This window comes from Vigna unguiculata, chromosome 3, assembly GCF_037176805.1.
Source record: "Vigna unguiculata cultivar grain cowpea cultivar isolate G323 ecotype 2 chromosome 3, ASM3717680v1, whole genome shotgun sequence".
Lineage (NCBI taxonomy): Eukaryota > Viridiplantae > Streptophyta > Magnoliopsida > Fabales > Fabaceae > Vigna > Vigna unguiculata.
Window position 1 is genome coordinate 22,160,663 of NC_140794.1, and position 26,282 is coordinate 22,186,944.

At 30.7% G+C, this 26,282-nt stretch overlaps 2 protein-coding genes and 1 pseudogene across 2 annotated transcripts; 1 reads left to right on the forward strand and 2 right to left on the reverse strand.

Annotated features, from left to right (window-relative positions):
- Positions 1 to 329: 329 nt before the first annotated feature.
- Positions 330 to 4,385, forward strand: LOC114179070 (cytochrome P450 71D10-like). Its single transcript, XM_085671064.1, has 2 exons — positions 330 to 1,238; positions 3,541 to 4,385. Exons 1-2 carry the CDS (start codon positions 348 to 350, stop codon positions 4,168 to 4,170), a joined length of 1,521 nt encoding a protein of 506 aa, XP_085527190.1. The 5' UTR covers positions 330 to 347; the 3' UTR covers positions 4,171 to 4,385.
- A 5,525-nt stretch (positions 4,386 to 9,910) lies between these two features.
- Positions 9,911 to 10,809, reverse strand: LOC146887596 (secreted RxLR effector protein 161 pseudogene; annotated as a pseudogene).
- Positions 10,810 to 20,512: 9,703 nt separating this feature from the next.
- On the reverse strand, positions 20,513 to 24,006 carry LOC114176538 (HXXXD-type acyl-transferase family protein). The gene is made up of 2 exons (XM_028061609.2): positions 23,458 to 24,006; positions 20,513 to 21,588 (listed from the first exon to the last, which is right to left on the reverse strand). Exons 1-2 carry the CDS (start codon positions 23,878 to 23,880, stop codon positions 20,728 to 20,730), a joined length of 1,284 nt encoding a protein of 427 aa, XP_027917410.1. The 5' UTR covers positions 23,881 to 24,006; the 3' UTR covers positions 20,513 to 20,727.
- Positions 24,007 to 26,282: the final 2,276 nt, after the last annotated feature.

Here is a 26,282-nt window from a genome sequence, read left to right on the forward strand (position 1 = left end):
ACTGGCATTTTAAATTAAAATAAATATATTTTTATCTTTATCTTTTAATTGATCATTAATTTAAATTTAATTGTTTTTTAAATTAAAATAATTATTTCAGTGTTTTATCTTTTTAAATCATTATCTATTTAAATTTAATTATTTTTATTAATATTAAATTAATTTGCTACCACTCGATTATGGATAATGGTAGGTTGATGCACCTATACTTTGACATGTTTTTTTATGAGAGAGAGTGAAAAATGATGTGTAAAATGAATCTCCAATGGTGTCTAAAGTAATTTTTTGCTCACTTATTTATAAGCCTACCATTTCACACATGTTTGTGCAACATTTCATTTCTCATCATGGAGCTTCTGAGTCCATTATCTCTCATCTTCATCTTTGCTTGCATATTCCTTGCATTGTTCATTACTCAAAACCTTTCAAATCCCCACAAGTCCCTCAAAAACCTGCCACCAGGACCATGGAAGCTACCTCTTCTTGGCAACATTCACCAATTTGTAGGGGCACTTCCTCATCAAACTCTGAGAAACTTAGCCAACAAATTTGGACCCTTGATGCATCTGCAACTTGGTGAAACTTCACACATAATAGTCTCTTCAGCAGATATTGCCAAAGAGGTTATGAAAACTCATGATGCCATCTTTGCCAACAGGCCTCATCTTATTGCTTCCAAATTCTTTGTTTATGATAGCAGCGACATAGTTTTTTCTTCTTATGGAAAAACTTGGAGACAACTCAAAAAGATTTGCGTTTCAGAGTTGCTACATGCAAAACATGCTCAATCACTAAGGTGCATAAGAGAAGAAGAGGTGGCTAAACTAGTTAGAAACGTGTGTGCCCATGAAGGATCAATTGTGAACCTCACCAAGGAAATTGAGTCAGTGATGAATGCGATAATTGCGAGAACATCAAATGGCAAAAGGTGCAAAGACCAAGAAGCGTTCATATCAACCATGGAGCAAATGTTGCAGCTGTTGGGAGGCTTTTCCATTGCTGATTTCTACCCTTCGATCAAAGTGCTTCCTTTTCTTACAGGAATGAAAAGTAAACTTGAAAAAGCGCAGAGAGAGAACGACAACATCTTAGAAAATATGGTGAAGGATCACAAGGAAAAAAATATGAACAACCACAAGGAGATGCAAGAAGATTTCATTGACGTTCTTCTCAAAACACAAAAAAGAAAGGACCTAGAAATTCCCTTTACTCACAACAACATCAAGGCTCTAATCTGGGTCAGTATGCTATTTTTTCTTAATATTATTTCTAAAGAAAAACAAACGCATATGATTTATGTTTCTAACAAAATTAGGTATTTTATAATGCTTTCAACCAAGTTTTTGCTTAATTTTTATTTTATGTGTTGATTTTTATTGTTAGTTATTATCATGATGATATTAAAGAATTTGACATAAAAAAAATAGAAACATAAATCATTCTAAAAATCAATTAAAGTACATTCAATATATATCAATTTATAAACTAAAAATTATTATAATTAAAATAATTTCTGTTATAAATAAAAAGTTATAACTAATTTTTAAATAAGTAATTTAAATAATTTTTATTATAAATTAATTTTTAAATTAATCACTAATATTAGTTATTAAATTTTTACTTATCAAACAAATTAATTCTTAATTAGAAAATTAATTTTTAAACCTATTTTTATCACTAAAATTGATTATTAATTAAAACATTTCTACGTAACACTAAAAAATTAAATAACGCTGAAAAGTTATTCTATGGAACGATAAAATTCTCCATGGATATAGTTTAATGTATAAAAATTTGAAGTAACAACTTATCAAAATATTATTTCTAAACAATTCTTTCTCCATACGTTTCTCTTTATCTTCATTCACACTCTTCTCCTCAACTATATTTGTATTTTTCATCAAAATTTATCTCCTTCATCTATCACAAATTTTTTCTATATTTGTTGTTTGTATTTTTATTTTTTTAACATATGAATTTTTTCTTCTTAAATTACTATAATTAACATCATTAAACTGATGCTAAATTAAATAAATTTTAAAATAAAAATACATTAGTCTCGACTTTATTGAAATTAAACTGATTTAATTAAAAATAATTTAAGAATTAATGATAAAAAAGAGTATCAACTTAATTAATTAGTTTTCGGTATTTGATGCAAACAAATTAATCTCTATAATTTTAGAATCACGCACACAACAACGCAAATCTGACAAAAAATTACTAAATAATTAACTAACGTTAACTTTTATTTATTTACATCAATTTTTAGTAAACAATAATTTCTTTTAGTATTATAACACAATGACTTACTCAACCACATATATAAAGAATTAGAGTTTATGAAAAAAAAAAAAATTTTACCAATCGGGACAAAAATAGTGGTCCCTAAACGTTTTTGGATTGCCTTAGAAAAAGACTTAAGTTAGGTCTACTACTGCCTAATGTCCCTTTTTTTTTTTGGCTTTTTTCCCTTCCCAGACAAACAAGTCAGGTCTACTTGAATTAGTATCATAAAACAAAAAAGAAAATGTTTCATTTTTTATAACATCAACCTAATTTGTAAAGATGGAATCGATTTGTTTTTAATGAAAAAATAGGATATTGTTTACAATGTCGTATAAACTACTACTACAAATGTTTCTAGCATCATTTAACCACTCACATTAGAGATTTTCTAACACTTTTCCGTATATTTATTGACTTCTCTAATAGAATTTGGAGTTTAATTGCTTTTCTTATTTTCTTTTTTATGCTTAAGATTTTGGTCTAAACATGGTCGTTTAGCTTTTGTATTTATTGGAATTCTTCACTAGTATTCTTTTAAAAAGAAAATTGAACTGTATCAATTTATTACTTTGAGGTTAGTTTGTTATTGTTACTAAATATTTTCATATTATATAGGATTTTTTTATAAATTTGTTAAAGAAATTTGTAAAAAAATAAATCTATTATTTTTTCTAAAAATCTTAATTGACAGGTGATTCTTTCGTAAGTAATTATTTTTTACAAAATTATAAAATTTATAAATAATTTTTATAAAATTTGTTGTAAAAAGTGTTTTATACAAAATATTTTACAAAATCAAAATAAAATTGACAAAAAAATACGAGTTTTTTTTTGCACTTTTATTTTAGTTAAATCTCCAATAGAATAACGACATATTAAAAGAAAAGAAAACGAACATCCTCTCTTATTACAATTTTTTAAATCGGTTCGTTTTATATATATATTATGAGGAACTATTCTTCAAAAGAAAAAAAATTAAGAGATAAAGTAAAGTATATAAAAAGTTGTTAATGCATAAATCTTATATGAACTGTTTTTTTATATGAAAAAGTTAATAGTTACAACTAAATTTGTCGGAATGAGTTAGGCGTACGTGGAGTTTTTTCTCAGAAAAACTAATGCTCGAACATCCAATATCTTGTGCTGAAATAAACACAAAATCACAAAGTTAAAAGAGAGAAAATTGAGTTATTATAAGCAATAGGAGAATTTGAGAAGAAAAAAAATAAGAAAATGGTTAATGAATTTCAGGACATGTTTGTGGGTGGGACAGCAGCACCAGCAGCAGTAGTAGAATGGGCAATGTCAGAAGTGATGAGAAATGCTGAGGTAATGGAGAAGGCACAGAGTGAGGTAAGAAAGGTGTTCAATGAAAAAGGGTTTGTGGATGAAGCAGAAGTTGGAGAGTGTGAATACCTAAATTCAGTGATAAAAGAAACAATGAGGTTGCATCCCCCAGAGGCATTGTTAGTTCCAAGAGAAAACAGTGAGGCATGTGTGATGAATGGGTATGAAATCCCTGCAAAGAGCAAGGTGATTATCAATGCTTGGGCCATTGGAAGAGACCCAACATATTGGAATGAAGCAGAGAGATTTGTGCCTGAGAGATTTGTTGAGAGTTGTTATGATTTCAGTGGCACACACTTTGAATACATTCCTTTTGGGGCTGGAAGGAGAATTTGTCCTGGTGCTGCATTCTCCGTTCCTAACATGACGCTGTTATTGGCCAATTTGCTTTACCATTTTTCTTGGAAGCTGCCAAATGGAACAACACACCAAGCATTCGACATGGCTGAGTCCTTTGGCCTTACTGTTAGAAGAGCGAATGATCTTTGCTTGATTCCCATGGCCTATCACCCTTCCACAATTGCCAATCACTAAAAACTTTAACAAATATATTTTCTTTTTCTTTTGGATTTTAGGTGAATTTAAACCGACATGTTTATTTATAATAAAATGTTTATATTTGAAAAAGTTTCATCCTTTAACTGTAAACAAAATTTCATAATGAATTTAGGGATCAGATGTCCTTGTGATTGGTGTTTTCACAAATCATTTTATTTGGATATGTTTTAAGAATGTAAAAAAAATTCGTAGATAAAATCTGTAACGAGTAAGAAATAAATATTATAAATGGATATTTGTAAGTAACGAGTATTTTTTATACATGCATACTAACAAAACGAGTACTGATATCATAATATATATAATCGTAGATATTTGTACCCACTATACTCTAATTTAAATTAAAAAAATTAAAAAAAACATAATTAAAACATTAACACATTGATTTTGAATGTCAAAAAATCTTTATTTTTTTATAAATTGTCATTCAACACTATTTAAATGAATTATTTGCACACATTATTTAAAATTTATAAATATTATACATTATACTTTTATTTAAATTTATAATTAATATATTATAAAATATTAATTTATTTTTTTATAAATATTCGCTTATACTCGTGTATACTCGTGTATATCGTAGGTATATGATATCCATTATTGTCGATTAGCAATGACCACATTTTCTAATCCACATTTGAAAAACTGCTGCCTATACTTTAAGTGGGCGGCTTTTATATTTTAAGCTAGGATTCTATGTTATTGTCTAAAAATATTTATTATAATAAAGATAACATTTACAAGAATAATTTTATTTATGTATCTCGAAAACCAACCTACCTGTATTTTATATTTATAAACTTAAATCTTTACATTTGCAATGTCTCTCTTTCATAAAAATAAAAAAAAAAATCAAATGGAAGAAGAAAAAAACATCTAGGAAACAAATATATGTAACCTGATTAAGAATTTGATTAAATATATATCTTCATCTCTCAACCATGACATTCTCAATTATATAATCTGTTTCAGGAATACTTCAAACTTCATAATTCTAAAAAAATTAGGAAAAAATAATTCTAAAAAGATATAATTTATAGTATAATAAAAAAATTGTTTATATCTATTTATACACTTTTCATTTTTTTTTATCCATTTAAAATTAAGCTCTACGAAATTACAGTCTTCCGTGCCATCAAACAAACTATTCTAAAAAATTAAAATAGTTAAGTAGTGTAAGGCCCCTTTCAAATTAATTTTTTTCTGCCTGTCTTAAATTAAAGGGGTTGCCCCTTGTAAGTGGGCCTAAGGGTTGGCCCAGTATATAAAATCTTACTACGTTGTCCTAAGTCTCACTTTCCACTCTTTTCACAGAACCTTGAGTTGCAACCGTCAACCCCTCTGCTAGGGTTCTGCCTCCGCTGTTACGTTGAGCCAGGAAGTTCCGTTACTCCCTGTAAGTGACCTTCGAGTTCATGCTAGTTCCCTTTTTGTAACCTTTTCGTAATCTGTTGTAAGAGCCTTGGTTAACCCCATTTGTCTGGTTCTGTTCCACTCTCACCTCAGGCCTGTAGTTCATCCTTGGAGATGTCGTACTCGTGGTCGTACAGTCGAGGTCTTCGCTAGACTTTTCCAGGTACGGGAAAGTTAGAGTTTGAGTCCTGATTGTTTTATGGCTGGGTTGGAGTTTATTAGATGTTGTATGCACTATATGATTGTGTTGAATGTGTGAACTGTCGTGTACTGTCCTTTTGAGTGCGAACAGGTGACTGTTACAGGAGAATAGTGGCGAGACCTGTTAATCTCGCCCAAGCGAGCCAGTCTTGCCTAGGCGAGATGAACAGGGAGCTCGCCCAGGACTTTTGCGCGAAAGGTCGCCTAGGCGACCAGCTCGGCTTTTTGAGCGAGCGAGCATCTCGCCCAGGCGAGAGGGGTCTCGCCTAAGCGAGATCCCACGGGTGCTCCTGCTGTCTTTTTCGAGCCCTCGCCTAGGCGAAGGGGGCTCGCCTGGGCGAGAACTTCTCGCTTGAGCGAGACCCTCCAGCCTAAGCGAGGTGCTGGGCGAGACAGTGTAATATGAGATTGTTTTCTTGGCTTTGTATGGATAATGCTTGCTTGGTTTTGAGTATTGTGATAAAGGTTTGATATGAATGAGCATGATTGAGTGATGCAAGTCATGAGTTATGAATAATGGGTTGGCATGAGTTTCACATGAGATTGTAATGAAATGGTTGGTATGAAAGAGGCATGATAACGATATGATTTGGAAATCCTTGGCACATGGATGGTTTATGATGAGATGAAATAAGTTGGGTCTGAAACATGAAAGGCGTTGGCTTTAAAGGTTGGTACAAATAACGTATACATGCACGGTGAATATTATTTGGCTGTGTGATTATGTTTGTATGTGTCAGTGCATAATTCCTTAGGGGTCTCTAGGTGAGACTTTCGGGGTCGCGCTTCAGTGGTCGGGACGTAATTCCATGGCCCTTGTTAGTGGGTGTCCATGGTGGTGCCCCATCTGTATAACTCGGTAAGGATTCAAGATAAGGTTGCATCCTGACGCTCTAAGGAGTCAGTTAGTCTCACCTAGAGCGGACTGACTCCCGTGGTGAGAGTAGCAGGAGGCCTGAAACTCATTAAGGGCTAACCTTGTGGTGAGGGAAATTGATTCATTGTAACACTTGTGACATATAGCTCAGGGGTGAGCAGAGGTATTCACCACAACTGCGAGCATCCGCTGAATCCGATCAAGTTATACGTATCCGGATGAGTCGAGTGGAGTTGTAATGTATCGATTGGAAGTCATAACATGCTTGGTTGTTGTATGGACATTGAATGATGGAAATATATTTGACTGTAATGTGAGATTGTTGGTTGTTTGTTGTATGGTTGTGTGGTATGTGGTTGTTCTTTCCTGCGATCATCATCAATTGGATTGATGGGAGCAGATGGACGGGGTTCTCGTGGTCAGCAAGGAAATGGAGATTTCGCTGCTTAGCCATTTGGGCTGGATTTATCTTCTTCATGATTTCTTTAGGGCTATGGCCCATGTATCGCTTTATGCATTGCTACTCTACTCTTTTTGTTAGACTTGTATCTGATTTCCCGTTGGCATCGTGGTATGCTCAGGTTGTAGGGGTTGTGTTAAGGACCCCGGACTACTCCATATTACTATTTTGTGTGACGCATCTTTTAATTTCGTTTAATAATTAAATGGAACGTTACAAGTAGTATCCATAATTTAAAATTTAATCTTACAATTTCATGGTGCACCGCGTTTTCTTTACAGACTTATAATATAAGGCTGAGAAAGTTACATTCATTTAAAAAACGATGAATTTCATTTATTACACGTTTTTCTTTACGGTTACGATGACGTGTTTCTTTTTTTTTACACTTATCTTATGATAGGGAGGGGTCAAGAAACTTATTTTCATTTAAAAAAAAAAAAAACCTTCGTGCATCACATTTTCTTGCACAATCATGGATAGTGGTAGGTGGATTTGACATGTATTTTAATAAAAGAATGAAAAATGATAGGTTGACGTAGCTACATTTTGACATACTTTTTATAAAGAGAGAGTAATATTTTCTCACTTATTTACTGAAGAATGATATTTTTGACATTTTTTTTTTCGTAAAGTTTGGTGAGAGTGACTTTTTTAATTTTTATTTTTTTAATTTTTTTATTTTCAAAATTATTTAGAAAATATCAGAAAAAAAAATTGTCAAAATTTAGTTATAAAAATATTATTTCCTTTCTTTATAAGCCTACTATTTGACACATGTTTGTGTAACATTTCATTTCTCGTCATGGAGCTTCAGAGTCCATTCTCTCTCCTCTTCATCTTTGCTTGCATACTCCTTGCATTGTTCATCATTAACAACATTTCAAATCCTTACAAGTCCCTCAAAAACTTGCCACCAGGACCATAGAAGTTACCTCTTCTTGGCACATTGATCAATTTGTAGGGGCACTTCCTCATCAAACTCTGAGAAACCTAACCAACAAATTTGGACCCTTGATGCATGTGAGAATTGGTAAAACTTCACAGATAATAGTCTCTTCAGCAGATATTGTCAGAGATACATGGCTGAAGAGGCTTTAACTTTTCTAGATATTTAGATGGAATTGAGACTGTATTTAATCGACTGTGTCCTGTTAATGATGACCTCATATTGTTCCATCTAATGTAAGTACATTATTCCCACAAGTTGGAAAACCAGTTGGGTCTTTTACTTATTTCACTCTATCGACAAAGGAAAAGTTGCAAGCACGTTGTCATGTGTTAACTAACTGCACCATAGTTGACCCGTTTCTGCAGTAAGTATTTATGTATTTTTGTATAATTGATTTTTCCTTGAACATTACATTATATATTTTATATATTTGATATAGGGAATTTAGAGACACTTTACGAAGACAACTAAGAAGCCGCACACAATCATTTTCTATGATAGACAAAAGAGTTCATATGGAATTTGTAGAGTAATTTTCACTATGTGTATGTATATTTTCTCCAATAATATTTAATTTATATATATTATTAAAATATTATATATGTTTCTGAATATTAAGTATTTGATGCAAACAAATTAATCTCTATAATTTTAGAATCACGCACACAACATCGCAAATCTGACAAAAAAATACTAAATAATTAACTAACGTTAACTTTTATTTATTTACATAAATTTTTAATTAAAAATAATTTCGTTTAGTATTATAACACAATGACTTACTCAACCACATATAAAGAATTAGAGTTTATGAAAATAAAAAATATTCTTACCTGGACAAAAATAGTGGTCCCTAAACGTTTTTGGATTCCCTTCTAGAAAAAGACTTAAGTTAGGTCTACTTCTGCCTGATGTCCTTTTTTTTTTCTTTTTCCTTCCCAGACAAACAAGTCAGGTCTACATGAATTAGTTTCATAAAACAAAAAAGAAAATGTTTCATTTTTTATAACATCAACCTAATTTGTAAAGATGGAATCGATTTGTTTTTAATGAAAAAATAGGATATTGTTTACAATGTCGTATAAACCACTACTACAAATGTTTCTAGCATCATTTAACCACTCACATTAGCAATTTTGTAACACTTTCATCCGTATATTCATTGGAATTCTTCGCTAGTATTTAAAAAATAAATAGAAAATGGATCTGTATAAACTTTTTACGTTGAGGTTGGTTTCGTACTGAATATTATATTGAATGTCTGATTCAGTTGAGTTTTGATACGATTTCTATTCGGCTAGACATTTATCTTTATGAACAATTATTCCCAATATTTTTACTTATATTGATTTCTAAGCAACAAAACCCAATTGAGTGACCTAAAGAAAAAAGATTTGAATAAATAAAAGTTCTATGCATTAAGATTTTTAGACTTAATATTCATAGTTTAATCCGAAACTATTATCACTCTACGAATAACATTCCTGTTTTATCACAAAAACTTTTCAATTTTGGTACCTTTTATTTTAGTTAAATCCTCAATAGAATAACACATATTAAAAGAAAAGAAAAAGAACATCCTCTCTTGTTACAATTTTTTAAAACGGTTCGTTTTATATATATTATGAGAATTATTCTTCAAAAAAAAAATTAAGAGATAAAGTAAAGTATATAAAAAGTTGTTAATGCATAAAATATATTAGTGACCAAATCTTATATGAACTGTTTTTTATATGAAAAAGTTAATAGTTACAACTAAATTTCTTGGAATGAGTTAGGCGTAAGTGGAGTTCTTTTTTTTTCAGAAAAACTAATGCTCGAACTGTAACAGAAAAAAGATGTTAAGATGTTCATATTGAATGAAATGACTATCGTACTTTATTCACGTATTATACAAATATATATATATATATAGCTAACTTTAAAAGGATAACTGACTCAATATTAATTATCCTGCTGATATTTAGCAACTATCCACGGAAACAGACTAGAAAACTTATTTAAAGCTAACAACCTCCCCACTATTCTAGCAATGGTTAGAGTTTTCTTCAAAAATATCTAATATTTCCGCCCTTAAACTGAATCATCACACATATTCAGTTTACATTTGCAATAACTCCTAACTTACTCTGCATTCGAACAAAGTCTTCCAACTTAATTGGTTTGGTCATGATATCGGCTATTTGTTCTTGCGAATTACAATGTTGCAGCTCAACAGTTTCATTTTTTGTAAGATCCCTCAGAAAATGAAAACGTACGTTCGATATGTTTACTCCTCCCATGCATAATTGGATTCTTTGACAACTTTATGGTAGAACTATTATCACAGTAGATAACAGTAGGGCTTGTTTGACTTCTCCTCACTACCTCAAGTATTCTTCGGAGCCACACAGCTTGGCAAGAACTAGTAGTTGCTGCTCTAAATTCAGCTTCGGTTGTCGATAGACTCACCACAGGTTGCTTCTTCGAACTCCATGAGATAGCAGCCTCACTCATCATGAATACATAGCCTGATATGCTTTTTCTGTCTTCAATGTCATTGGCATAATTACTATCCGTATAACCGATCAAACCTTTGCTTCCATTTCGTTGATAAAACAAGCCAAGTTCAAAAGTTACTTTGAGATATCGGATGATTCGCTTTGTGGCATGAAGATGAACCTCTTTTGGTTGTCCCATAAATCGACTAACTTGACTTACACTATACATGATATCGGGTCGTGTGGCGGCTGCGTACATTAACTACCGACCATCTGTTGGTAGAGAGTTTTATCAACTCCTTTTCCTTCTTCATCCTTGCCTAACTTGCTTCCAGAAACCATTGGATTATGCGCACAGTTTGAATTGCTCATTCCAAATCTCCGTAGAAGATCTATCACATACTTCTTTTGACACAAAAAAATACCATCATCTTTTTGTATTGCTTCAAGGCCGAGAAAGAATTTCATTTTTCCCATGTCTGTCATAGCAAATTCTGATTGCATTGATTTCTTGAACTTCATCATCAACTCGACGTCATTCCTTGTGTAAATCAAATCATCCACATACAAACTTACCACTATAATATTGTTCTCCTCCACCTTAGTGAATAAAGTGGGTTCATGCTCACATTTTTTAAATCCACAACTTTGAAAATAGCTTTTAATGCGATTGTACCAAGTCAGAGGGGCCTGTTTTAAGCCATATAAAGCACGATTCAGCTTATAGACTTTTTCTTCTTCCCCCACGTTTTCGAATCCTTGTGGTTGGTCAACAAAAACATCTTTTGTTAATTCTCCATGCAAGAAGGCAGATTTAATATCCATCTAGTACATGGGCCATCCATGGTGGGCAGCTATAGCAATGACCAATCAGATGGTTTCCATCCGAGCCATAGGAGCAAATACCTCCTTGTAATCAACTCCATATTCTTGAGTATATCTACCCACCAAACGTTTAACCCCAATCTTTTTAGCACCTGCGGGAAGTTCAGTTAAATACCACGTATCATTTCTTTCTATAGCATCAATTTCTTCTTGCATGGCTTTTCTCCAAATTGGATTCTTTGCGGCTTCATCATAGTGGACAGGATCATTGTCATTGCTAAGAGTCAAATGTGATTCATAATCATCATCAGACAACCCTTCACCAGTGACATAATCTTGCATCCAAAAAGGTTGAGTGTGTTGCCTACTTGGAACTTGGTGTTGTTCACGAGCATCATCTTGTTGGGTCACTTCATCTTCTATTTCTTCCTCTGGATCTTTATCCCTTTCAACATCACTTTTGTTGTCATTCCAATCTAATTCTGATCGAATTGAATTTGTGAATTCATCGTCCCAATTCTAGCATTCATCCTCGTCAAAGACAACATCTCGACTTATAATTATTTTTCTATCAGTGGGATTATAGAGTCGATATGCCTTTATTCTTCACTGACTCCAAATAAAACACATGCGACACTACGTGAATCCAATTTAGTTCGCAAATTATGTCCCACATGGATGTGAGCTACACATCCAAAGACTTTAAAGTACGCTACAGAAGGCTTTTTGCCACTCCAAGCTTCCTCTGGTGTCTTGTTCTGAATTGGTAGTGTTGGACTTCTATTAAGAACATGAAACCGCTTATGGCAAAAATCTCTTTGAAATACATTTTGCGATCATCATGCTTCGAACCATATTCATAATGGTACGATTCTTTCACTCAGCAGCACCATTTTGCTGAGGTGAATACGGAGTCGTAAGTTGTCTTCTTATCCCATTTTCAACACAAAAACTTGACAATTCTGATGAGGTGAATTCACCTCCACGATATGTTCGAAGACCTTTAATTTGCAAACTCACTTCGCGTTCAAATGTGGCTTTAAATTCTTTAAAGAACTTGAATGCTTCTGATTTTTCATGTAACAAATAGATTCAGGTCTTTCTAGTACAATCATCAATGAAAGAAATAAAGTACCTCTTATTGTTGTTGGAAATTATGTTAATAGGACCACATAGATCAGAGTGAACCGGTTGTAATGGCAATTCAGCTTTCCAAGCACTCCTCTTGGGAAATGGATCTCGTTGTTGCTTCCCATTCAAACACTCCTTGCACACTCTTGAAGGTTTTTTCAAGTGCGGCAAACCCACTACCATTTCTTTCTGTTGTAGAGTATTAAGCCCATTGAAACCCAAATGACCATAACGGTAATGCCATAATTGACCGACATCTTAAATTATTGTATTAAAGCAAGTCATACCAAATGCTAGAGATAATGCTGCAATTTTAAACATTCGATTGGAAGACATTGTAGATTTCATGATAATGCCCTTTTCGGGATGATAAACCTTACAACTATATTATGTTGAATAAGCACAACTAAACCCTTCTCTTGAAGTTGTCCAACACTTAGCAAATTATTTTTCAAATCAGGCACATAAAACACTTCAGTAAGTACCTGTATTTGATTATTAATCTGTAGTTGCACATTTCCTTTTCCTTTTCCTTTTACCACCAGGATTGCGTTGTTGCCTAACTTTACATTGTCTGCAAACTTTTCATTGAGATCTACAAAATATTCTTTTTTATTGCACATATGATTGCTGCAACTAGAGTCAAGAAACCAATCATCAATCTGGAATGATTCAGTTTCAACCTGAGCCATGACCAACCTTTCTTCGGAAGTCTTGGTATAATTGCTTTCTTTACTTTGACATTCCCATTAGAAGTGCCCTAGTTTGTGACAATTGAAGCACTCAACAGTGGATTTGTCGAAATTTGACCTTCTGCGTCCTCGATCGCATCCTTGGTAGCCACTACGACCTCTTCCTAGATTAGAAGTTTCCCCATATGTCACCTTCAAAGCTTGTTCCTCTTCTGGGCTACTCGTCCTTTGCTCGTGTACTAGCAAACTGCTTTGCAATTCGTCTATAGACAGTTTGTTAGTGTCTTGTGCTTCCTCAATTGAGCATACCACATAGTTGAATTTTGGAGTCATAGATCGTAATATTTTTTCAACGATTTCTGTGTCACCTTTGTTTTCACCATTAGCCTTCATTCTGTTCGCAATTGTTAGTGTCCGTGCGAAGTAGTCATTTACCATTTCTCCATCCTTCATATGGAGCGTTTCAAAATCCTTCCTTAATGCCTGCAATTGAGCTCGCTTAACTCACGTTGAACCTTGGTATTTTGTCTTCATAGAATCCCATATATCCTTGGCGCTATCTTTCTTGAGGATTGTCTCGAGAATAGAACGATCCAATGCCTGAAAAAGATAATTCTTCTCTTTCAAATCCTTAAGCTTCTGGTCATCATGTTGACGTTGTTGCACCTTAGTTAGTGTCATTCCAACGGCTGCAACTGATATTCCAGTTTTCACCAAACCCCAATATTCTTTTGAACGTAGAAAATTCTCCATTAACATTGCCCGATGATCATAGTGATCATCGAACTTAGGAATTGTAGGTTGCACAAAAGTATTTTCAGTTGTCATCACTCTAAATTTCTTTCAAAGTTAGTTGCTGCTATGCTGTATTAGGCCTTCCTGGCTCTGATACCAGAATGTTATAAAGAAAAAAGATGTTGATATTGAATGAAATGACTACTGTACTTTATTCACGTACTATACAAATATATATATATATAGCTAACTTTAAAAAGGATAACTGAATCAATATTAATTACCGTACTGATATTCAACAACTACCCATACATTACGGAAACTGACTATAAAACTTATTTAAAGCTAACGACTAAGGATGTCAATGGGGTTGGTAGGGTATGAGTAGTAAGTCCCCGTACCCTATCCGCTGGATAAATATTTGCCTCGTACCCGTACCCATATCCGTCGGGTATTCGTTATGTGCTATTTTTTTTATATCCGTGGGTATCCACGGATACCCGCAGGTATTTGCAAAATTATTTAAAAAGAAAATATTTAATCATAAATTCAAATAAAATAAAATAAAATACATCACTGTCTTAAATTTTAAATAAAGTTCAAATAAACTCAAGTTGATACAAGTCCAAATAATTGTAAAAGTAAATATAAAATGACGTTCAACACAATTAAAATTCTTTAATTAGTGCTTTGATCAACAAACTCACTTTCTCCGATTCATGAAAAATAAACAAAATAAACAAATAATAAACCTCAATTGTCACGTGTCAAGTATTCTTATTTTGATTTTATCATTTGACAACAAGTATACCATAAATGTCATTGTCTATATAAGGTTTGATGTATATGTCCAATTTCAAAGAAAGGAGAGAGAAGAATGTCAATGGGGTAAGTTTAGCAGGTACGAATATCCACGGGTACGGATACTATGATACCCGTACCCGCCCCGTTAACATGCGGGTATAAAAAATACTCGTATCTGCGGGTAACAAGTATCCATTTTTAATATCCGTTTTCTACCTGTTGCGGGTTTTATCCGCGGGTACGGATGTTTTTGACATGCTTACTAACAACCTCCCCACTATTTTAGCAACAACTAGAGTTTTATTCAAAATATCTAATACGAACATCCAATATCTTATGCCGAAATAAACACAAAATCACAAAGTTAAAAGAGAGAAAATTTAGTTATTATAAGCAATAAGAGAATTTGAGAAAAAAAATAAAAAGTAGGGTAAAAAAAAGAATTGATTTGTAAAGTTATTAATGGTTAATCAAATTCATGACATGTTTATGGGTGGGACAACAACACCAACAACAGTAGTAGAATGGGCAATGTCAAAACTGATGAGAAATCCTGAGGTAATGGAGAAGGCACAGAGTGAGGTAAGAAAGGTGTTCAATGAAAAAGGGTTTGTGGATGAAGAAAAAGTTGGAGTGTGAATACCTAAATTCAGTGATAAAAGAAACAATGAGGTGTCATTCCCCATAGACATCCCCCAGAGGCATTGTTAAACCGACATGTTTATTTTGTAATAAAATGTTTATATTTAAAAAAGTTTCATCCTTTAACTATAAACAAAATTTCATAATGAATTTAGGGATGAGATGTCCTTGATCTTTTATGATCAGTGCTTCCACAAATTATTTTATTTCAAAATGTTGCTTTCTTGATTGAGATCTTTTGGATCCACAAGAGTCGGAATGTCTCAAAAGATACTTCAATACGTAAGACATAATAAATATAATGACATTAATAAATAACACGTAATATGTGTTCAATGTAGAGTGCATAATGCATTCTCCATACCTGGTCCTACTTCATCAAGATCATGTATTATCTGAACTCGACCATAACCTTCTATATAGTCGTTTACAAGGTTCTGATGTATCCAATTGTAAGTGGTTTACCCCATACATATCAACCCTCGAATTAACACCTTGGTCAGGAATTCGACAATTGAGAACCGAAGATCAACAAGGACTTTTAGATAAATTCGCTTACTTTGAATGGACTTAGGAGTGATTAAAAAGGTATTTTGGGCCAAAAAGTCCATCTTAGTGGGATCCACGAGTGAAACAATATAAATAGCACATTATTCAATGCATTCTTTACACATTGATTATTCTATGAAATTACATAACATCACTAGTGTTAACTTAAGTATCAGAGTGCCTTTCGTAGGTATCCTTCCCCCACATTTTGGACAAGATCTGTTGGAGTCGAAGGACGATTTTCCTGAAGATTGGGTACTAGAAAAGTTTTGAGGACTTGTCAAATTACAACTTGGTCTTGTAAGAACAATTGGCGCCCACCGTATGGCTGACAATCATTCTATGAAGTCGAATGTTGCAATCGCAGAGAGACAAGGTGAAGATGGTGCTAACCAAGAGCAAAGTTGCTGAAGTAGGGGATGTCAGACCTTCCTTCGATATATACTTTTTAGATCACTTATCACCTTTAATTTTATGTTTGTTGTTGAGTTATTTAGTGGTACTCAACCACTGGTAGAATGTTATTGTTTCTTCTCTAAAAAGATGTATTATTTCTTGACAAGTCAACAAAAAATGTGAAAAATTGTAGTCATAATGAAGCTAACTTTTACATCAAAGAGGTATTGTTAGACTTTATAATAGTAATTTGATCTAAATCTTATTTATAGTCCATACATATTTATTTCAATCATTTAATTCTCATATGAAACCAACAATTGAAGGACAAACTATGCTACCATAATAATAATAATAATAGATTTGACATTTTTAGCATTTAGTTTTGCTAAAATAAACGAAATTAAGTAAGATTTTATCTTTTGTTTCTATACAAACTTTTCTTAGCTTAAAAATGCAATAATTAATATTATTTGCTAGAAACATATGAGGATTCTGTCGAGGAAGGCCATTATTTGAAGATGAAGGTGCTTCTGTTGTTGAATTTCCAAGAGTTGTTTTACTCTGCTTTTTTTTTTTTTCTTCTGTTTCTCTGTTCAATGAGTTGATAATTTGTAGAATGTAGACGTTGTTAGAAGTTGTAACCAGAAATTAATTTGAGTTATTTAACAAATTATTTCTAACATGTTTTCATAGTAAATTCTAGGTGCTAATTGCTTGCAGTTGTATTGTTGAAATTTTTGCTTTTGTAGATTACCAAGTTAAATGATATTAAATCAATTGGAGGCTACCTGATGTTGGTAACCGGTGAAGGTTTGTGTTGAAAATTAGTAAGTATGTCGGGGTTCAGACCTTTGTTGTCAAGGTAATAACCAATAAATCATAAACTTATCACGATTAAGAATTAAAGTGCAAACACGTTCTTAACTTCTTTTATGCGTATTTTATAAAATGTTGGTGGCTAGCTAAGGAGCTTTAGTTATTTTTTCCTTGCAGTTCTTGATGCAGGGTAAAGTGTTGGCCATCATTAGCAGTCTTCCAGATATATCAGCAGAAGGCATGTTTATCACAAGTTTTGTTGGAAGGCTGTTAGGTTTGAGTCATTATAAATCACAAGTTTTATTAGAGTTGTTAATCGTGCTTTTATTATTTAGTTTGATTTGAACTGATTCTAATCAATTATTAACTTCATCGACAATGCCATTGTGATACAATTTTCTTTGTCTCAAATTTTCTCTTGATGGTTTATGTTCACCATGTTTCTGTAATAGGGCTTCAAAATTCTACTACTCGAATTCACCGTGTCACTGATGATCAATAGTTAGCTGATAATAATGAGTTTTTGGAGTAATTTTTTCTAAACTTTTCATGAAGTAAAAAAATATGACAATGTGGTATCCTAAATTGGAAAAAAACAATTGATCACTTACTAAAGCAGATCACAATAAAAGTTTTTTTTTTTAATTTTTTAGTTTTCATTCATGTAATTAAATACATATTATTATATTGACATATTTATTAGCAATCATAACTATTTTATTATAACAATTCTAATAATTTAATATCCATAACTTTTATAATAAAATTAATTTTGTTAAAAATTTCTTGAATATTTTTTACAAGTTTTATACTAATGATATCACAACAAATCTTTATAAACAGTTACACATGTTTGAAGACTTGAATAAAACAAGATTATAAAACTAATTTATAAAATATAATAACAACCAAGATAGTCAAATTGAGATTTAAATCATAAAATCGTATGATTTTACGATTTATATAGTATTTACAAGTCCAATCTTACGCATAACTGTAATACAACAAAATCGATAGGATCGTCGAACAAAATCGTAAAATAATGTAAATTGTAATTTTTTTTTTTAATTTTTTGTTGCACTACTTGTATCTTTGGTGAATAATTCAAATTTTATATTGTTATATGTGTTCTCAATCATACAATCACCTTTCATCTAATTAAATTAAGGTTAAATTACCCTTTTGGTCCCTCTATTTGTCATGAAATTTCATTTTGGTCCTCACGTTTTTCGTTGTCTCAATTTGGTCCTCATTTTCTTAAAAATGACTCAATTTGGTCATCACCGTTAACTTTGACCAGACGGTGTTAAAGTCAACGCCACGTGTCAATTTCTGGTTTTTTTTATTGTTTTAATATTTTTTTTATTTTTTTTATTTTTTTTTATTTTTTTTCTTTTTGATACGTGTCACTTGACAATTGTGCCACGTGTCAAAGTGACTCAATTTGGTCCATATATTTGTTTTTAGTTTTAATTTAGTCCCAATTTTTGTAAAAATGAAGCAATATTGTCCTTTCTCAAATTGAAACTAAATTTATTTTTTTATAAATTTTATGGTGATATTCTTACTAAAATTAACATTTTTATTAAATATTTCTATAAATATTTTAAATTAACTTTAAATTCTACACAAAACATTAGACTTTGATTTTGTTTTGAACTTGAAATTTAGTTCCTAAATTTATGTGTGACAAGTTATTTGATTTTTAATCTTTACCAAATTTGTATAATATGATACACTTGACGCCTTTATATATGATGACAAAATTGTTAATTTTTGAAATTAAGTTTGGGGTTTAACTTTCTTTAATAATAAAACTAAAAAAATGTATTTAAAAATATTTCTATAAATATTTAATAAAAATGTCAATTTTATTAAGAATATCATCATAAGTTGTATACAAAGATTAAATTGAGTCTCAATATAAGGAGGGACAATATTGCTTCATTTTTACAAAAATTGGGACTAAATTGAAACTAAAAACAAATATAGGGACCAAATTGAGTCACTTTGACACGTGGCACAACGGTGAAATGACACATGTCAAAAATAAAAAAAATTCAAAAAAAAATCAAAAAATATTAAAAAAATTCAAAAAAACCAGAAATTGACACGTGGCATTGACTTTAACACCGTCTGGTCAAAGTTAACGGTGAGGACCAAATTGAGTCATTTTTAAGAAAATAAGGACCAAATTGAGACAACGAAAAACATGAGAACCAAAATGAAATTTCATGACAAACAGAGTGACCAAAAAGGTAATTTAACCTTAAATTTTAAATATTAATCTAATTAAAATTTATTTCTCAATAAAAAATTAATACAATTAAAATTCAGCTGTAACACACTGCAACACTTCTCAATTGAAATTTAATACAATTATAATTTCCAAATTTTTCGGCCACAACTTTGTACACACCCAAAGCACAATAATATTTAGTATTTATTAACTATAACATTAGTATTTATTACTTTTCGTATTTATTAATTATAAAATTACTATATTTATCATTTCTTGCATAAAAAATTTATAATAACATTATTTATGAAAACAAGTAACAAATTGATTTTTTTATTTATTTTGTCTTCGTTATTTTTCTTAAATTTTTGTCATATTTCCGTATTTTATTATATTAATTATTTTCATATATATATATATATATATAATTATAATTATAATACTTGAAAATAATGATATAAATTAATTGTTTATTTAAATATTATAAAATAATAATTATTTGTATTATTAAAGTATTGTTATTATTATTATTTATAATATTGATATTATTATTATTATCGATATAATATTATTGTATGTATTGATTTAGTATTGATATTATTATTATTATTATTATTATTATTATTTTTATAATAATAATAATAATTATTATTATTATAATTAAAAATTATTATAATTAGAATTATCATCATTATTATTATTATTATTATCAGTATTAGCTTTATTTATATTATTATTAAACAAATGCTTCTTGGATGGTTTTCTGTGGTTTAAACTGTTTATAGATTTATATCTACATATGCTTATACCGAAAAATTTAAACATCAATATGTTTTATTTATTTTATACGGAATCATAATATATAATATTTGTACATCTTAATTTAAAAAAACATTATATATACAAATTTTATTCTAATATAATATATAATTTAGAAGTTTATTTACAAATTTTAATTTTATTTAATTTATTATATAAAAAGTATTCATAATTAATTATTTATATTTTTCTCATATCATTAAATTTTTTATATAAAAGTTACTCATAATTATTTATATTAATAGTTTAATATAAATTAAAATAAAAAATAAAAAATACACTTTTTCTTCAAATACAATAAAAATAAATTATTTCTCTTTACTAAAAAAGCATTATTTTAACAACAAAGCAAGAAGAACGATCACCCCATACACATATGCGTTTAACGTTAGGCACAACATCAAACCAATGAATTAAGATACCGCAAACTAAACATACCCTACAAAATAAACAAAAAGAAATTTATTCTCTGACAAACACTTAATATCATTAAAACTTAATTATCCTCAAGCAGAAGACCATTGATCTTGAGTTCAGATTTAAGCTTGGGCATTTCATCCTCTGGCAAAATCATGGTCACAAACTTCCCATCATGTGGCCCCGGATACACCAAAATAGCTCCTTCATCTCCAACACCTTGAATCGTGTAGTAAACAAATCTTGGCGTCTGTCCCTTCAATTGCAAATCATACAAATTGATTTTTTCTAAGTCCACAAATGTCAAATTCGCACCATACACGAACAAATCACTCACACCTTCGTCTCGCTCAATTGCTTCTTCAATTTCTTTCCTCTCATCAACACCTTCATCCTCAAGCATTCTTGCCAAAACACTCAAATCACTCTCAACAATGCAACATTCACTTCCAGCCTCAACCTTGCATATAACTTGGTTGTTACCAATGTTATCGTTGTCCTTCCTATACGGGTCGGTTCGACACACGGTTACGGTTTTCGGTTCGGATTTTGTCCGGACCCGGGCTACACAATGCCAAATCATGGCACATACGGATTCAAAACCAGGGGTTTGGTGGAGACTCGGACCCCAGATTTGTGCTTGCAAGTAGTTCAATTGTGTGCTTGTTATGTGGAAGGAGAATGTGTCCATTTTCTTGTTGTTGGCTGGGATCCAGTGATCACCAACCGGGTCAATCCGTTTTGCTGAAATTGGATCCTTTTGGGGTCCGGGTTGTCCGGGTGCTGGGACGCATCTTGGGATGTTGGAATGCAATTTAAGGCCCAAGTCATTCATTACTCGGCCCAATGAGTTTATAAATTCTGAAGCTGAAAGTGGGTCCCCCAATATATGGGCCCAACTTAGACCCAATGAAATTCCACCGCACTTAAATCTAGTTACCTGCATATTCACCAAAGAGACACCGGCTCATTTGCATAAGCAAAGTTCTATTTCTTTTTTTTTTTTCTTTCATAGAAAATTAATTAGTGTTCTTTTTCACTGCATTTGTTTTTAAAATTTCTAAGACTTTTTCGCAAAGTCCAGTTGTTATTACAAACATTCAGCTAATTTTTAATTTTACAGAATAGAGAAAACGATTGGAAATGTCTGGAAAAAAGATCTATCAAAATTTCTCTTAAGATATGTTCTCACTTTTTTGTACAAGTTTTGACTTTTATGTTCATAAGCATTTATAATAATAGCGAAAATAACAACACATCAATCAATGTATCATAATAATAATAATAATAATAATAGCGAAAATAACACACATTAAAGAGATGAAGAGCGTAAGAAAGTAACAGAAACCACGGGGCATGATAATCCGACCTAATAATCCCTTTTCAAGAAAACAATTAGAAGCATTAAATTTATGAAATTGAAAATATTTTAGAATTACTTTTTTTATCTTTAAAATTGATCTGTTTTAGAATTTATATTTTCAATTTCATTTTAAAATACTCAACTTTTAATAAATATGCTACTTTAATTCTAGCAGTTACTTTATTACTTTTCAACTAAGGTTTAATGTAAATTTATATCATATTCACTAAATATGTTAATTTCATTATAAAAATAATTTTATTATTCTTAATTAAAGATGTTGACATAATACATTAAAATCAATACTTTATCAAGTCGAGAGGGGGAAACTAATACAAGAAATAATTACAAAAATTAATAGAGTTTTTATTATGTTATTTTTAATTCATTTTTATTTTTCTCTTTTTAACTAAATGTTTAATTTTTGTCCACTTTATATTCATCATTTTAATTTCATATACATCTCATTGCTCTTGCGTATATCAATCCCAGCATAAATAAGAAATATCTAAATCGTCTCATTGAATTTTGTTTTTCACTGCAGGCCAATCTAATAGGTAATGTTAAAACATGTATCATATATCAAATCTCGTCTTAATAAAAATTAAATAACGTCAACTTGATTTATTAACTGTATATTGATATAGAAAAAGGGAAACTGATTGATATAAAAATGAGTATACTAATGTACTTTTCATCTAGTTGAATTTATAAAGACAACAAATAATTTTTGGAAATGAAAACTTGAAACTTTTTGGCAAATAAATTTCAAGAAATTTCCCTCTCCTATTTTTGGTTTAAGAAAGAAAAGTAAAAGAAAGATAAGAAGAAAAATGAATTGTATTTTTTAAGACATTTGATTGGTTAAAAGGTAAGAAAAAAAAGGTAGATATAAAATTATTAAAATCTCATAAAATTATAAAGTGTTACTGTATTCAAATCCCATACACACACGTCATGTACATGTACATGTACAGGTACATGTACAGTTGATATTTTCTAATTGTATGTGGGTGTGTTGATAATTGATGATGTCACTTTCAAGATATTAATGTATGCATAGTAGATAATTGATGAAATCAGTTTATTATTTAGTGAAGGCGAGAGATTTTACTTGAATCATATAATTTTCTTTCCTAATCTAAAATCCAAAATTGTTAACAATCGACATCATTGGAAAAGTATAGTATTTAACTTTAAAACAAATTTATGATCAAAATTAGGCAAACATTAATAACAACAAAAACCGGACATGAAATAACATAATTAGAATATCCTACGGTATTTTATTTCTTGTCTTGGGATTTTAAAGAATGTTTTTTTTTTTTTTCTCAGTTGGTAATCTAATCCAAGTCCATTAAATAAAAAGTAAATAAAGTTAATATTTGAAAACATTACTGAGTAAATAATATTGAAAAGACATAAAATGAGAGGGAAAAGAAGGACCTGAAACAGAACAGGAGGAGAAAAAGAGAGTTCAGGACCAATGACTTGGTGAGAAACAAGGAACTTGTAGAGGGAGCAGTCCTTGATGGCTAGCCACTCCTCAAGTGTTTTAGAACAGTTTCCTTCGATGAACCTTGCGCCACAGTCATTACACTTGATGAAGGGCCTACCACACTCTGATCTCCGGAACCTGCCACAGGTGATGAAATAATGGTTGAACCAGCTGAACATCGCATCCTTTATTTTCATTATGGTTACATCTTTCGAAGCCTCACTATCAAACAAGTACACAACTCTGAGATAGTGCAGTTTCATGGCCAAGTCCAACCCACCCGGGTGGTGAAACACATCCGACCCGGTCATCTGACCCGGCCCAACCGAGGATAGCCTCACGTCATGCACTATGCTCTCTTCCCAGACCATTGCGCTGCTTTCAAATTGGAGGGATCACACAGTGGTGTTATTGTTATTGTTGCAGCGTGAGTGTTTGTATGAGAGCATAAATAGAACCATGGAGTGGTGTCATCGACCAGGGACCATCCAATCCAACCACTAGTTGAAGCTTTAATGGGAATTTATTGCGTGCTGGGACTCGTCTTCAGATGTTGGAATGCATTTTAAAGCCCAACTCATTCATTAGACGGCCCAATCAGATTATAAATTCTCAAGCTAAAAGAGGGTCCCCCAATATACAGGCCCAACTTAGACCCACTTAAATCTAATTACATGCATATTCACCAAAGAGACAACGGGGTCATTTGCATAAGCAAAGTTCTATTTCTTTTTTTTTTTTCTTTCATAGAAAATTAATTAGTCTGCATTTGTTTTTTAAATTCTAAGACTTTTTCGCCAAGTCCGGTTGTTGTTACAAACACTCAGATAATTTTTAATTTTACAGAAAAGAGAAAACGATTGGAAATGTCTGAAAAAAGGGGTCTATCGAAATTTCTCTTAAAATATGTTCCCACTTTTTTGTACAAGTTTTGACTTTTATGTTCATAAGCCATCATTAGATGAATTTAGATACAACGTGGGAGTGTATAAAAGGTTTAGGATCATTTATAATAATAGCGAAAATAACAACACATCAATTTTGTAATAATAGCGAAAATAACACATTAAAAAGATGAAGAGCGTAATAAAGTAAAAGAAACCACGCGGCATGATAATCCGACCTTATCCCTTTTCAAGAAAACGATGCTCCACCGTATCATTATAGAAACAACTGTTATAACAAATAATTCTTACAAGCATTAAATTCATGAAATTGAAAATATTTTAGAATTATTTTTTTTATCTTAAAAATTGATCTGTTTTAAAATTTATATTTTCAATTTCATTTAAACTACTCAACTTTTAATAAATATGTTACTTTAATTCAAATAGTTACTTTATTACTTTTAAACTAAGGTTTAATGTAAATTTATATCATATCCACTGAGTATGTTAATTTCATTATGAAAATAATTTTATTATTCTTAATTAAAGATGTTGACATAATACATTAAAATTAATACTCTATCGGTTCGAGAGGGGGAAATTAATATAAGAAAATAATTACAAAAGTTAATAGAGTTTTTATTATATCATTTTCATTTTTCGCTTTTTAACTAAATAATTAATTTTTATCCACTTTAATTTTATGATTTTAATTTCATATACATCTCATTGCTCTTGCGTATATCAATCGCAGCATAAATAAGAAATATCTAAATCGTCTCAATGATTTTTTTTTTTACTGTAGACCAATCTAATAGGTACTGTTAACATGTATCATATATCAAATCTCATCTTAATAAAAATTAAATAACGTTAACTTAATTTTGATTTATTGACTGTATATTAGTATAGAAAAATGGAAACTGATAATATGAAAATGTGTATACTAATGTACTTTTCATCTAGTTGAATTTAAAAAGACAAAATAATTTTTGGAAATGAAAACTTGAAACTTTTTGTCAAATAAATTTCAAGATATTTCCCTCTCCTAGTTTTGGTTTAAGAAAGAAAAGTAAAAGATAGATAAGTAGAAAAATGAATTGTATTTTTTTAAGACATTTGATCGGTTAAAGTAAGAAAAAAAAAGTAGATATAAAATTATTCAAATCTCAAATAAAATTATAAAGTGTTACTCCATGAAGGACTCATACAGACACGTCATGTACATCTACAGCTCATATTTTCCAATTTTATGTGGGTGTGTTGATAATTGATAATGTCACTTTCAAGATATTTATGTATACATTGTAGATAATTCATGAAATCACTTTTAAGCTATTTATAATTGATTTTTTTTGTGTGTCAAAAGTCAGTTTGTTATTTATTCAAGGCGAAAGATTTTACCTGAATCATATAATTTTCTTTCCTAATCTAAAATCCAAAATCGTTAACAATTGACATCATTGGAAAAATAGTATTTAACTTTAAAACTAATTTATGATCAAAATTATGCAAACATTTAACACCAAAATCGGACATGAAATAACATAATTAGAGTATATATATATATATATATATATATATATATATATATATATATATATATATATATATATATACACTACTGTATTTTTCTTCTTGTCTTCTGGTTTTAAAGAATGTTTTCTATTGGGAGGTTGTCTTAGAGCACCCTTCATTTTATTATTTTATAAAAGTATGAAATAAAAATAAATATAGTTAATATTTGAAAATATTGAGTAGATATTATTGAAAAGAAATAGAAGGTTTATATTGAACGGATAGTGATAGCTTGACACTGTTTTCTCTTACTCATTTTTATACTGTTCACGTATCACCAATTATAAGCAATTTCTTTTTATTCACAT